Source organism: Lagenorhynchus albirostris, chromosome 8, assembly GCF_949774975.1.
Source record: "Lagenorhynchus albirostris chromosome 8, mLagAlb1.1, whole genome shotgun sequence".
Lineage (NCBI taxonomy): Eukaryota > Metazoa > Chordata > Mammalia > Artiodactyla > Delphinidae > Lagenorhynchus > Lagenorhynchus albirostris.
Genome location: NC_083102.1, coordinates 74,530,567 through 74,543,327, shown reverse-complemented (window position 1 = coordinate 74,543,327; position 12,761 = coordinate 74,530,567). Strand labels below are relative to the sequence as shown.

Here is a 12,761-nt window from a genome sequence, read left to right as displayed (position 1 = left end):
CAGTGGAGCTGAATTAGGACTCTCCATAGGCCTAAAGGAGGTATTTCTTAGGTATTTCTACTATAACACTGTTTATACATTACTGAAAAACCTTGTGTTCTGTAAAAGTCATGCTCTGAAAATAAGGCCTCTGGGAAAATAGGGTTAGGCGAACACTACTCAAAATTTTGTACTTTTTGTAGTCAGTACAATGCCAAACCAATAATAATTCTAATAAGAAAGACAATAGCACAATTAAATCTCCATGTGCATTTGTTCCAGAATAATTCGGTAGCTCCTTTGCAGCCTTAAACTGAGGTATAAGTCCTGGAGAGCATTTGCTTCTAACAGAGATTAGTACCAAAATAAAAAATGCCTTTGCAGTTCCAACACCTGAACTCTCAGTTCCTTCAAATGGTTAACATAGTAGAAAATGTAGAGGTTCTCGAAGTCACTTCTGGCCTTTTTTTTTTTTTTTAAAGGATTTCATGTACTGTTAAGGCTTTATCGTTAATTGTGAGAAATCTTGCCCCTGATAGCTTCAAAATGACTGAGAAAGGTCATTTATGAACCTGTACAATTTCTGAATTGTACCGTATCATCCCCCTAATTACCAATTGTGTTTGAATCAGTTCTCATTAAAATAGTGTGTTATGCCTGAAAGACTGTATACCTCACTTCTGTGGGCATTTCTGCCTCCAGGACTTGTTTCTCTAACCTAAAGGTCCTTGCATAGGCCTCCCCACACACTGACAATTCCTCTAGGGGAAGTATGTATGTACTTGTGCATTCCTCCCACATTTCCATCCAGAATCCCCAGAGTTCGGGCGGTGTACCCGTGGACTGAAGTTACGTCTGTTTCCTTGTTTCACTGATGATATTACTGCTTTTCTTTTTCCCCTCAGATTTTCATGTTCAGGAAAATATTTTCAGGAAACTTTGAGAGAGGGTAGTAGAGTTGAATATATCACTCCATCTTCTTTACCCAGAAGTCTCCCAGGCACAGAGGTCTTTGAGGAAGGTGAACTCAAAGTTAGCTGGAATTTTACAGGTTGAGAAGTCTGCTTTGGCCCCAGAGGCTTCTGTGGAAAGAAAGGCTTTGAGGCTGGGGTGAGTTAGAGAGAGGGAGAGGTGAAGGAAGCATTCTGGAAACAGGGTCTGTGCCTGTTGATCTAATTCAACTGAGCCTGATTCAGGGTCTGTTTAGAGTACTCTCTTGTTTTCTATGTTTTGAATCTCAGAATTGCCTAGGAACTTAAGAAAAAGCAGATTCCTGGGCACCTTTCATGAGGACCCACTCTGGGATATGCTGGCTGGTGGAAGAAGGGGAAGGAAAGCCAGTGTGTGGCTGTGATGTGGCATTTCACATGTAAAGGTGCATATAGTTCCATTTCTAGTTCTGCTGCATTTCAAAGAGATGTAACCCTGTGACCTGTAACCCTGTGATCATTTTATTGGCAGTGGCCCAGTCTAATTAAATTGAATCAGTGACTTTAAGCACAAAAATTAATTGTGTCTTGGGCCCTTAACAATTATTACTGCTTTCTGAACAGAATATTTGACTCTTACAGGAAACTCTCAATTTTCATTTTCCGTCGTGGCTCTTTTTCAAAGGGTGGAGATTTCTAAAACCTGAATTGTCCGCCACATACAGAACTACCTATTATAGCTCTTAGTCTTTATGGCATTCCATAGTTAATTATTACTGTACTAGAATAGAACTTCATTTAAACATTTAAAAGTTTGTGGCTATGTTAAGCAAAAGTTTAATTAACTTATTTGTCAAAGTGTACTTAGTCTACCAACTCTACTGGAAAACCAAACTCTCTTATTTGAATATCTCTGGTCATTTGCCAACATTTCTTTATTATTTCATTATTTCTGTAGTGGCATGAAACTTAGGCTCTCAACAGAGGTATGTAAAACATGTCTATTTATTTTTAAAAATTGAACATAAGTTCTTTGTCAAGCCCTCATTTTATAGATGTTTAACCTCAGCCAAATCAGGGTTTCTTCAGTCATTTCAGGCTCTTGTCTTCCCCTACCGTCCACACACCTTCAGGATTGAGAGTCAGTCCCAGGAGACTTCCTAAGTGTGGACTTGGGTGGGGGGGATCAGCTGACTGCCCTCAAGTGGTTGTCATCTGTTTCCAAGGTATGGACTGTAAATCAGGTCTCCATTCATCAGATACAATGTTGCTCTTGTGTCTGCCCTGTCCTGTCCTAAGGCCTCTCCAGGCTATTCTTACTTGTAACTTTCAGACACGCATACAACATTTGGATACTTTTCTCAGAGCTATTTGATAACAAGTAATTCTTACCAGTTTTTCCAGTTTATGACTGCCTATCTTCCACTGCTAAGGGAATCTGTATTTCTTCTAGGATAGGAAAAACTAGATTTTATATAATCATGCATTCTCTCCAGTCTATTTGGTAATATATACTTTTTGCTATTTACAGTTAAACCCCCTACATACGAACGAGTTCCGTTCCAAGAGCATGTTAGTAAGTCAAATTTGTTTGTAAGTCCAACAAAGTTAGCCTGGGTACCCAACTAACACAATTGGCTATACAGTACTGTACTGTAACGGGTTTACAATACTTTTCACACAAATAATACATAAAAAACAAACAAAAAATAAAACATTTTTAATCTTACAGCACAGTACCTTGGAAAGTCCAGTAGTACCAGCTATATCACTGCTGCTTTTACGCTTGTTTCTGGACATCCTGGGCTTGAAATAAAGATACAGTACTGCTGTACTCTATACAGTATTTTACAGTAAATTACACAAAAGCACAACCACTTGTAGAGGATGCACACACGTGACAATGTATGCCAGACATGTGAATAACTTAGTTGACTGGACATGCGAATGCACATTCGCATCTTTGAAAGTTTACAACTTGAATGTTCGTATGTAGGGGACTTACTGTACTCAAAAGATCAGGCTATTACAACTGAAAAAATGGTCTGCTTTTCGACAGAAGCATCCCTGTTTGGAGGTAGCAGATGCCTTAATGTTCCGTTTGAGTGGGGGAAGGGTTATGGGGCAAAAAGTAATTACTAGAAATGAAAAGAACACCAGTTTAATATATGAAAATATTACCCACAAAATTACATTGGAACTCAGAATATATGATTAATATCCATTGTGCATTCTAGAGTCTTTATTCTATTTTTCCTTTATGAATATTATTTCTTCGTGTCCCTGTGGGGAAATGGAAAGCTGGTGGCAGTGAGAGATGGCTCACTGGCATGGACTCTGCATGATGAAGATGTGGCCTTGCAAATTGAATTTGGGGTCAAGAACTGGGAGTACCTGATATTAGTACATATTCTGCTTCCAGGAAGATGGAATAGACATACTTTCTCCATCCCTTCTACTAAAGACAGTTAACATACATAACCCTGCATGTTATGTATAAAGCAAACATAAGAAGACTCTGTAAAGTAGAGAGAAGAGGCAGACCAACCAGGGACCTGAGGATGTGAGGAATGACACAGTGGTGAGTTCCCTGGGTTTTCTTTTTGCCTCATATATTTCAGACTCAATACTGGGGAAGACAGCAGCCCAGAAAATGCCAGTGGGTGCAGATAAAAAAAGTCCCAAGAAAAGCTTGAGCTCTCTAACCAAAGGACTAGGGAAGAGACTGTCTTGTAAGGCAGAAAACTTTTAGATAATAACCACTAGACTCCAGTCAAATGTCACAGAGAAAAAAACCATCCTACTACCCCTCCTCCGTCTGCGACCAAGTGACGAAACTAGATTTCCACCCTCATGAGGCTTTAACGAGCCCTCCAACAACCCTAGTGGAGTGGTGTCAAACAAGCTAAGTGGGGATCTGGGACTTCCATCTCTGCCAGGCAGTAATGAACTGCCTTCCCCCCTCCCATCACCCCAGCCCTTGTGGTGTCAGTGGACCACATAGGGAGCCTGGACTTCAACTCCCACCTGATGTAAGGAAATGGCTCTTCCTCTCCCCGCTATGATGATGTCAGAGGGGGCCTCATGGAGAGTCAGAACTTTCACCAACACTCAGTGATAACAAGCCCACCTCCATTCCTCACCATGTCAGTGTTGTCCAGATGGGGAGCAGTAAGGAGGCACCCCTCTCTAGCCAACATGGTACCGGTGGAGGCCTACTGGGGAGCCTGAAGTCCCACTCCTGCCTAGTAGTAATGAGGCGTCTCCCACCCTGGGTGTCAACCAAGGACAAATGGAAGACCTAGACTTCTTTCCCCACTTGAAAACTAAAAGACAAAGAAAAATTCTTAAAAACAGCTAGAGAGAAATGACATATTACCTATGGAAAAAAACCCAATTTGAATGACAAGCAGATTTCTCTTCAGAAAGCATAGACAATAGAAGGGAGTGACACAACATTTTTCCAGTGCTTAAAGAAAAGAACTGTCAACCCAGAATGTACATCCAGTGAAAATATCCTTCAGGAATGAAGAGGGAATCAAGACATTCCCAGATGATGAAAAACTAAGAAAATTTGTTGCCCATATACCTATCCTAAAAGAATGGCTAAAGGAAGTTCTTTAAACAGAACAAAAATGATAAAAGGAGGAATCTTGGAACATCAGGAAGGAAGAAAGAACATGGCAAGAGCAAAAAAAAAGGATGAATACAAATAGATTTTCCCTTTACTCTTGAGTTTTCTAAATTACATTTGACTGTTGAAGCAAAAATTATAACTCTTTAATGTGGTTCTGAATGTATGGAGAGGAAATTATTAAGATAATTATATTATGAATGGGAGAGAGTAAAGGGATGTAAAGAGATAAAGTTTCTATACTTCACTTCAACTGGTAAAATGCTGACACCAGTGGACTCTGATAAGTTATGTATATGTAACATGATGAATGCCTGGAGGAAACACTAAAAGAACTGTCAAAGTGTTTCAAAGAGAAACACTCAAAAATTCTATAGGTAAATCAAAATGGAGTTTGAGGAAATGTTCACATAATCTACCAGAAGGCAGGAAAAGGAAAACAGAGAAACAAAACTACAGAGAGAGTAAACATAAAGTAAAATAATAAAATGGCAGATTTAAGGCTTAACATATCAACAATCATATTAAATGTAAATGATTTAAACATACCAATTAAAAGATGGACATTTGCACAGTGGATTTTAAAAAGTTGTATATGTTGTATAAGAAACTCAATTTAAATTGTTCAAATGATATATGTAGGTTAAAAATAAAAGGATGGAAAAAGATAAGCCTTCAAACCTTAAACATAAGAAAGCAAACTGGCTGTATTAATATCAGATAAAGTAGACTTAGAGCAAAAAAAAGTACCAAGGACAGAGAGGGACATTATATAATGTTAAAAGGGTCAATCCACCAAGAAAACATAGTTATCCCAAGTGTGTGTTCACTATGTAACAGAACTGCAAAGTATATGAAGCAAAAACTAATGGAACTGAAAAGAGAAATAGATAAATTTATAATTCTACTTGGCAACTTCAACATCCCTCTCTCAACAACCAATAGAACAACGAGAGAAAAAATCATCAAGGATATAGAAGAGCCTGGTCACACCTGTTGATTGGATCTAATTCGCATATAAAACATTTTACCTGACAACAACAGAAAACACATTCTTTTCAAGAACTCATGGAACATATACCAAAATAGACTGTATTCTGGGTCATAAAACAAATCTCAACAAATTTCGAAGAATTGAATGATATGTTCTCTGGCTACAATAGTATCAAACTAGAAATGGATATCAGAAAGATAACAGATACATCTCTAAACACTAGGAAACCAAACAAGATACTTCTCAATAATCCATGGGTCAAAGAAGTCTCAAGAGAAATTAAAAAATACATTGAACTGAATGAAAATGAAAATGCAGCATATGAAGCTTTGTGGGACAAAGCTAAAGCAGTACTGAGAGGGAAATTTATAGCATTAATGGTTACATTAAAAAGAAGTACATAGATTGTTTGTGGAAGTTCTTCATGAATGGTGATACAAAGGGCAATGGTAGAGTGAGAACTGAGCTTTTAAGATCCTGGGAGACCCTACACCATATGGATAATGTCACCAACTGACATGAACTCTGATTAAAGACCTGGGCATCAAGAGTAGCTGTGCTCCTTAGATATTCTGAATCTGCTCCTATCCTGCATGATTACATTGCTTTCTGCATGTTTTTTTTTAATTTTTAAATTTAATTTTATTTATTTTTTATACAGCAGGTTCTTATTAGTTATCTATTTTATACATATTAGTGTATATATGTCAATCCCAGTCTCCCAATTTATCACACCACCACAACCACGCCTCCACCGACCACTTTCCCCCCTTGGTGTCCATAGGTTTGTTCTCTATATCTGTGTCTCTATTTCTGCCCTGCAAACTGGTTCATCTGTACCATTTTTCTAGGTTCGACATATATGTGTTCATATACCATATTTGGTTTTCTCTTTCTGACTTACTTTGCTTTGTATGACAGCCTCTAGATCCATCCACGTCTCTACAAATGACCCAATTTCATTCCTTTTTATGGCTGAGTAATATTCCATTGTATATATGTACCACATCTTCTTTATCCATTCGTCTGTCGATGGGCATTTAGGTTGCTTCCATGACCTGGCTATTGTAAATAGTGCTGCAGTGAACACTGGGGTGCATGTGTCTTTTTGAATTATGGTTTTCTCTGGGTATATGCCCAGTCGTGGGATTGCTGGGTCATATGGTAATTCTATTTTTAGTTTTTTAAGGAACCTCCATACTGTTCTCCATAGTGGCTGTATCAATTTACGTTCCCACCAACAGTGCAAGAGGGTTCCCTTTTCTCCACACCATCTCCATCTGCATGCTTTTTTTAATCTTTGGTTAAGAATAAATTGTGAGTTATGTTATTTAGAATATAGGGTAAGCTGCTGTAACAAAGATATCCTCAAATATGGTTGAATAAGATAGAATTATATTTCTTTATCATCTAACAATCCATTGATTATTGATGGTCCAGGATGGTGAGTCTATTCATCTCCATGAGGTCATTTAGTAATTAATGTTCCATTCATCTCTGCTCCACTAACCTCTGGGGCTGGGCTGTTCAGCAGAAATTTCTGCAATGGCTACATAGCACAGGGAGATCAGCCCAGTGCTTTATGACCACCTAGAGGGGTGGGATAGGGAGGGTGGGAGGGAGACGCAAGAGGGAGGGGTTATGGGGATATATGTATACGTGTAGCTGATTCACTTTGTTATACAGCAGAAACTAACACATCATTGTAAAGCAATTATACTGCAATAAAGATATTAAATTAAAAAAAAAAGAAATTCTGCAATGCTGCAAATACATTGTATCTGCACTGCCCAATATGATAGCCACTAGCATGAATGAAATTGGTGGCCTTCCTTTTTAGTGTTATATAATTCTAACGAATTTAAATTTAAAATTAAATGCACACAAGTAACTACTGTGTACCATATTGGACATTGCAGCTATGGATATTGCTGTGTTCTGCATGATTAAAGCTGATTCACCACAGTATTTTTTTTCTAATCCACAGAAAGGTGAAAGACAATGGAAAGCAAGTAATATCTTTTTAGGTAAGTGAAAGTAAAATTACAACATCAATTTTACTTACCTTTCATTGGTGAAAGCTCAGCCATTGTGTCGGGGGTTCCCAACACCATCCTGAGCTTCGGAGATTTACTAGGAGGGCTCCCAGGACTCAGTGAATATGAGTCACAGGACTCATACTCATGGCTATGATTTATTACAGCGAAAGGATAGAAAGCAAACTCAGCAAAGGTCAAAGACACATGGGGTGGATTTTGAAGGAATTAAGCACGAGCTTCCAATAGTCCTCTCCCAGCGGAGTCACACAGAACGTGCTCAGTTCTTCCAGCAGGGAGTTGTGACAGTATGTGTCTACCAGGGAAATTCATTAGCAGCTCAGTACGTGAAGTTTTTAGTGGGGTCCCCTCTGCTTAGCACGTGTTGAAATGTCAGATTCTCAAAAGGAAATCAGGTGGTTTGTGTAAACCATATGGTTTGTACAGGTTAGGCACTCTCATCATTTGGGGAAAGTTTTATATCAGTGTAGGGAACTTTTACCAGTCAAGTTCCCAGATGTCAGCCAAGGGCCATGCCTGTAAGCAGCCTTTTCTAAAGCCTTTTCTAAAGTCTTGGGCCTGCCATGTTCTTTTTTTAGCACAGCCATACCTACCTGCAAGGGAGAATGGGAAATACAGCCTCTAGGTAGGTAGCCACATGGCTAATTCAAACGCTATTACTGTGGACGAAGTGGAAAATGGATTTGAAAGGATAACTAGCAGTCTCGGATGGAATTTACACACTTTGTGACTTTGCACAAGTTGTTTAGACTCTCTGCTCCTTTGGTTAATACATGTGCCTCTGAAATAATACATACATTGAACTGTGCTTGGTGCACAGTAAGCGCTCAATAACAGATTATTATTATCATCATTATTATTAGTCTATTCTTAGTCTTTTTTTTTTTTTTTGGCTGTGCTGCACGGCTTGTGGGAGCCTATTTCCCAGACCAGGGATCGAACCCAGGCCCCTGCAGTGAAAGCACTGAGTCCTAACCACTGGACCCCCAGGGGATTCCCAGTCTATAGTTAGTCTTATTATTAGTCTATTTATATGGGTTCATTTATCTCTTCCTCTCTATTCTTAACCCAAATAGAAACTCAGAATTTCATCAGGAGTGGAATCTGGACTGCTGCCTTGCTACCAGCTTTCTCTCTTGCAGATTTGGGGTTATTTTCATAGTATAACCTATGAGTCTCAAGCCCCTAGCCTTTGGAGATCATCCTTTCCTTTAGCATCCAAATATTATAACCAGTATCCCCATCCCAAGCCAACTACAGGGAATTCAAACTTCTCCCAAATCTTCCTGAGTGTTCTTGATTTTAAAAATTATTATTTTTTATTCTTGATTTTCTTGGTGGGGTCTTACATGTCCTGATTGCTGCCTGTCCCTTCTTGCTTTAAACTCTTTGGTTTCTCCTTGATCACTTCACTGAATCTCCCTGTGTTTTCAACCTTCCATTGTCCATTTTAGCCCGTAAGGTGGACAGGAGCCTCCCTTCATTCTTCAGAGCTGGGCTAGCACAAGGCTGCCATATATTTGCTTTATGTTGGTGAATAAAGCTCATTGAAGGTTTATGAGTAAAGGAGAAGATAAATGAAAATTTGATATTAGATATCACAGTGTCTGAAGTTCTTAAGTCATACCTTGGGGTGTGCCTTCTCACCTTCTCTCTTTCTTGCCTCTTACCTCTCTAGTACTATTTGCCGTGTTGCTGGAACCCACTACAGAAAACTAGATCTCTTCTAGATATCCTCTATACTACCTCTGGACTGAAGCCTCTTTACCCCATGCCACCAGAAGATGATGAAAAGTCCCTCAACATTTAAAAAACAAAAGCAGGGACTTCCCTGGAGGTCCAGTGGTTAAGACTCCTCGCTCCCAATGCAGGGGGCCTGGGTTTGATCCCCGGTCAGGGAACTAGATCCTGCATGCTACAACTGAAAAGATCCCGCGTGCCGAAATGAAGATCCTGCATGTGGCGATGAAGATCCCGCGCAGCCAAATAAATAAATAAATAAATATTAAAAATCAATAAATAAAAACCCAAAGCAAACAAACCATAAAAACCCCAAATCAAAAACTCTTTCTAAGAAAATTGCTCTTTATCTTTCTGTTATGTTAACATTTTAATTTAATCCATCCTTCATGCTCCTTTATAATTTAGACCCTATTGCTTCTGCTTCATTTCTACTACTTCTCTACTGCTTCAGCTATGTACAAGTCCTTCAGTTCCTCTAACATGTTCTCTCCAACCTCTGAGCCTTTGCACATGCTGTGCTCACTGCTTGAAACACCTTTCCTTCCTGTCCAAGTGGCTGAATCCTATACATTCTTTTAGTATAAGCTTAATTGTCTTTTATTCTGGGAAGCTTTTCCTGAACCCTCTATTTTAGATTAGACTCTTCTATTGTGTGCTGTCTAGGAGATGTTATTAGTTTTTTAGTGCTTCTATAACAAATTACCACAAACTGTGTGGCTTAAAACAATAGGAATTTATTCTCTCACAGTTTTGGAGGATAGATGTCTGCAGTCAGGGTGTGAGTAGGACCATGCTTTCTGAAGGCTCTAGGAGAGGACCCTTTCTTGCCTCTTCTGGTGGTCGTCAACAGTCCTTGGTGATCCTTGGTTTATAGGTGCACCTCTCCAATGTCTGCCTCCCTCTTCACATAGACTTCTATGTGTCTCTCTGTGTCCTTTCATTCTTATAAGGCCCACCCAAATGACTTCATCTTATCTTGATTACATCTGCAAAGATCTTATTTATAAGTCTTTTGAGGCGGAGGGCTACCTACTTATGATGGTAGCACACATACTTAGCATACAGCATAGGAGTTATTTCTTTAAATTGTTTTCCCTAGACTGTAAGTTCCCTGAGAGCAGAGACCTAGTCTGTTTTATTAACCATTATATCCCCAGGGCCTGGCAGAGAATCTGGCCCATTGCAGAATCTCAGAGAATATTTGAATAAATGAATAAATGAAAACTCTCAAATCCAAAATTCTCTGGATTCTCCATTTAACTCCTACCTCTTCCCTCTCTCAAAGCTTCAGCGTCCTCTAGAATTCCTGAATCTTGGTGAACAATCACCAGATCCTACTGAACTAGCTCCTAGCTATCTTTTGTCAATGACTGCCATTGTCTTCTCTCCTCTAGGCATTATCACCATCCTAATTCATCTCCTCCCTGGACTACAATGAAGGCCTCTGGTATGTTCCTCCAACATTCTCTTCCAGCCTCTTTCCCATCCATTCCCCACCCTGCAACTTGAGTGATCATGTTAAAATGTAAATCCCAGATGTCATTCTACTCCTTAAAATCTGTCAATGCCTTCTCACCACAAATGGGATAAATTCCAAATTTATATGGCTTTTATAAATTATATTTTGATATTAATATGGCTTTATATTAATATGGCTTCTGATGCTGTCGATATTCTGGTCCCAGGCTCCCTCTCCATCCACTGTCAACTACCCTGCTTCTCATTCTTTATGCCCTGGACATAATGTACTTTTCATGGTCTCAACCATAGTGTGCTCTTTGTTGGTTCAAACAGTTGCACGTGCTGTTCCCTCGGACTGGAATTCTCTTCCCACCCATCTTGGCCTGGCTAACGCCACATGTCTTTCACATCTCAGCCCAAACTTCTCCTCCTCAATTAAGCCTCCATGACTGCCCTCCCCAGGCTTAGTTAGGTCCCTCTGCTACTGGGGACCCTGGTATAGGTTCTCTGTGTGCTTCACATTTCTCTTTTGTAAACTTCACCACATTTACATACTTTATTCAACGTCTGTCTTCCTGCCATAGCGTAAACAACACGAACAAACATGTCTACTTGTTCACCCACGCATCCCCAGCATCACCTGACATATATGGTGCTCCAAACATTCTCGTTTGAAGAATGGATGTGTTGGCTGACTGCTACTTCTCTTTGTTCTTTGATTTGGCTCTAATTTTGGGATGCACGCTTGTGATGCATGGTTTCTAGAAAACAGAGTATGTGGTTCTTCTCTTGCTTGACACCTCTCAGTTTTTGACCCCTGTGGACTTTCCCTTGCTCAGCAGAACTCCTCCCCTGGAGGAAGACATCCGTGGTGGTTAGGGTGGGGAAAGCTTTATTAGAAGACAGAACTTTTATATGGCTGGGGCTTAAAAGGGGAAATCTTTGCCAAATTCCCAACATAGCATTGATGTGGGACGCAGGGCCACGTGCACTTACCCAGATTGTCTCTCTCACCACCACTCTCAGCGGGCGTGAGAGGAGAAGGCAGACAGGGAATGTTGCTGGTGGGAAAGAAAACGGAGGGAGGTACACAGGCGCCGACTAGTTGCTGCCTCCTCTGGAAGGTCTTAGAATATTTCTTCCCAAGTCTTGCTAGTTTTTCCTTAAGATAAAGATTCATAAGTGCACAGTACTTGTAATTTCCCCACTCATTGACCAACAGCATGTATCCTTAAGAATGGACGTGTCTTAGATTTGATTATTTATTTGTGGTTTCTTCATTCAGCAAGGGTTTATTGGGGCCTCCTATGTTCGGATTCTGGGCCATGGGCTCCAGATGCAAAGATGAATACAATAGAGTCTGCCTTCTTGAGGAACCCCATGCTGGCTGGAAAGAAAAATCAACCCATTTTAAGATGTGATACAATGTGGTCGGTGCTATGATGGACAGGTCTGTGCAGTGTTTGAGGAACCCAGAGGAGAGAGGTGGAAATTCTAGTTATTATTTGGAAACTTGCACATTGCTGTGTCTTCTGCAAGTGGTTGCACCATGTTAAAGGCTTTTGATTGCATCTTTAAATGTATTCCGCATATCCTCTTGGGATTTTCTACATCATCTGTCAGTTCCCTGGGGGGTAGTGTGACCTAAAGGTTAAGAGTAGGGAGCCTGGAGGCAGGTAGACCTGGATTTCAAATCTGTGGTTTACCTTCCAGCTGGTGACTGAGGGAATCACTCTCCCACATCCAGAGAAAAATATGCAAATGCAAGGCTTAAATATGATGCATGCAACACATTTAGCTTGGTGCCTGACATTCAGTACGTGTTCAATCATATCTTTCTCCAGGTGACTGCACCTTTTTTTTTAGTGGTGGTGGTAGCGATGGAAACTAGTTTATACTAAGCTTCACAGGACACACAAAGGTTTAGTTGCTAATATTTTTTAAAAAGGCCTTTATTGGTATAA

General features: G+C 39.9%; 1 protein-coding gene across 1 annotated transcript in view; it reads left to right on the top strand.

Annotated features, from left to right (window-relative positions):
• The window catches only part of TOMM7 (translocase of outer mitochondrial membrane 7), a 73,526-nt gene extending 63,883 nt beyond the window's left edge, over window positions 1-9,643 (top strand). Inside the window, exons 3-4 of the mRNA XM_060157143.1 lie at window positions 7,524-7,563; window positions 9,272-9,643. Of these exons, the coding sequence (XP_060013126.1) occupies window positions 7,524-7,563 (40 nt within the window). The 3' untranslated portion in view covers window positions 9,272-9,643. The remainder of the gene's footprint in view (window positions 1-7,523; window positions 7,564-9,271) is intronic.
• Window positions 9,644-12,761: the final 3,118 nt, after the last annotated feature.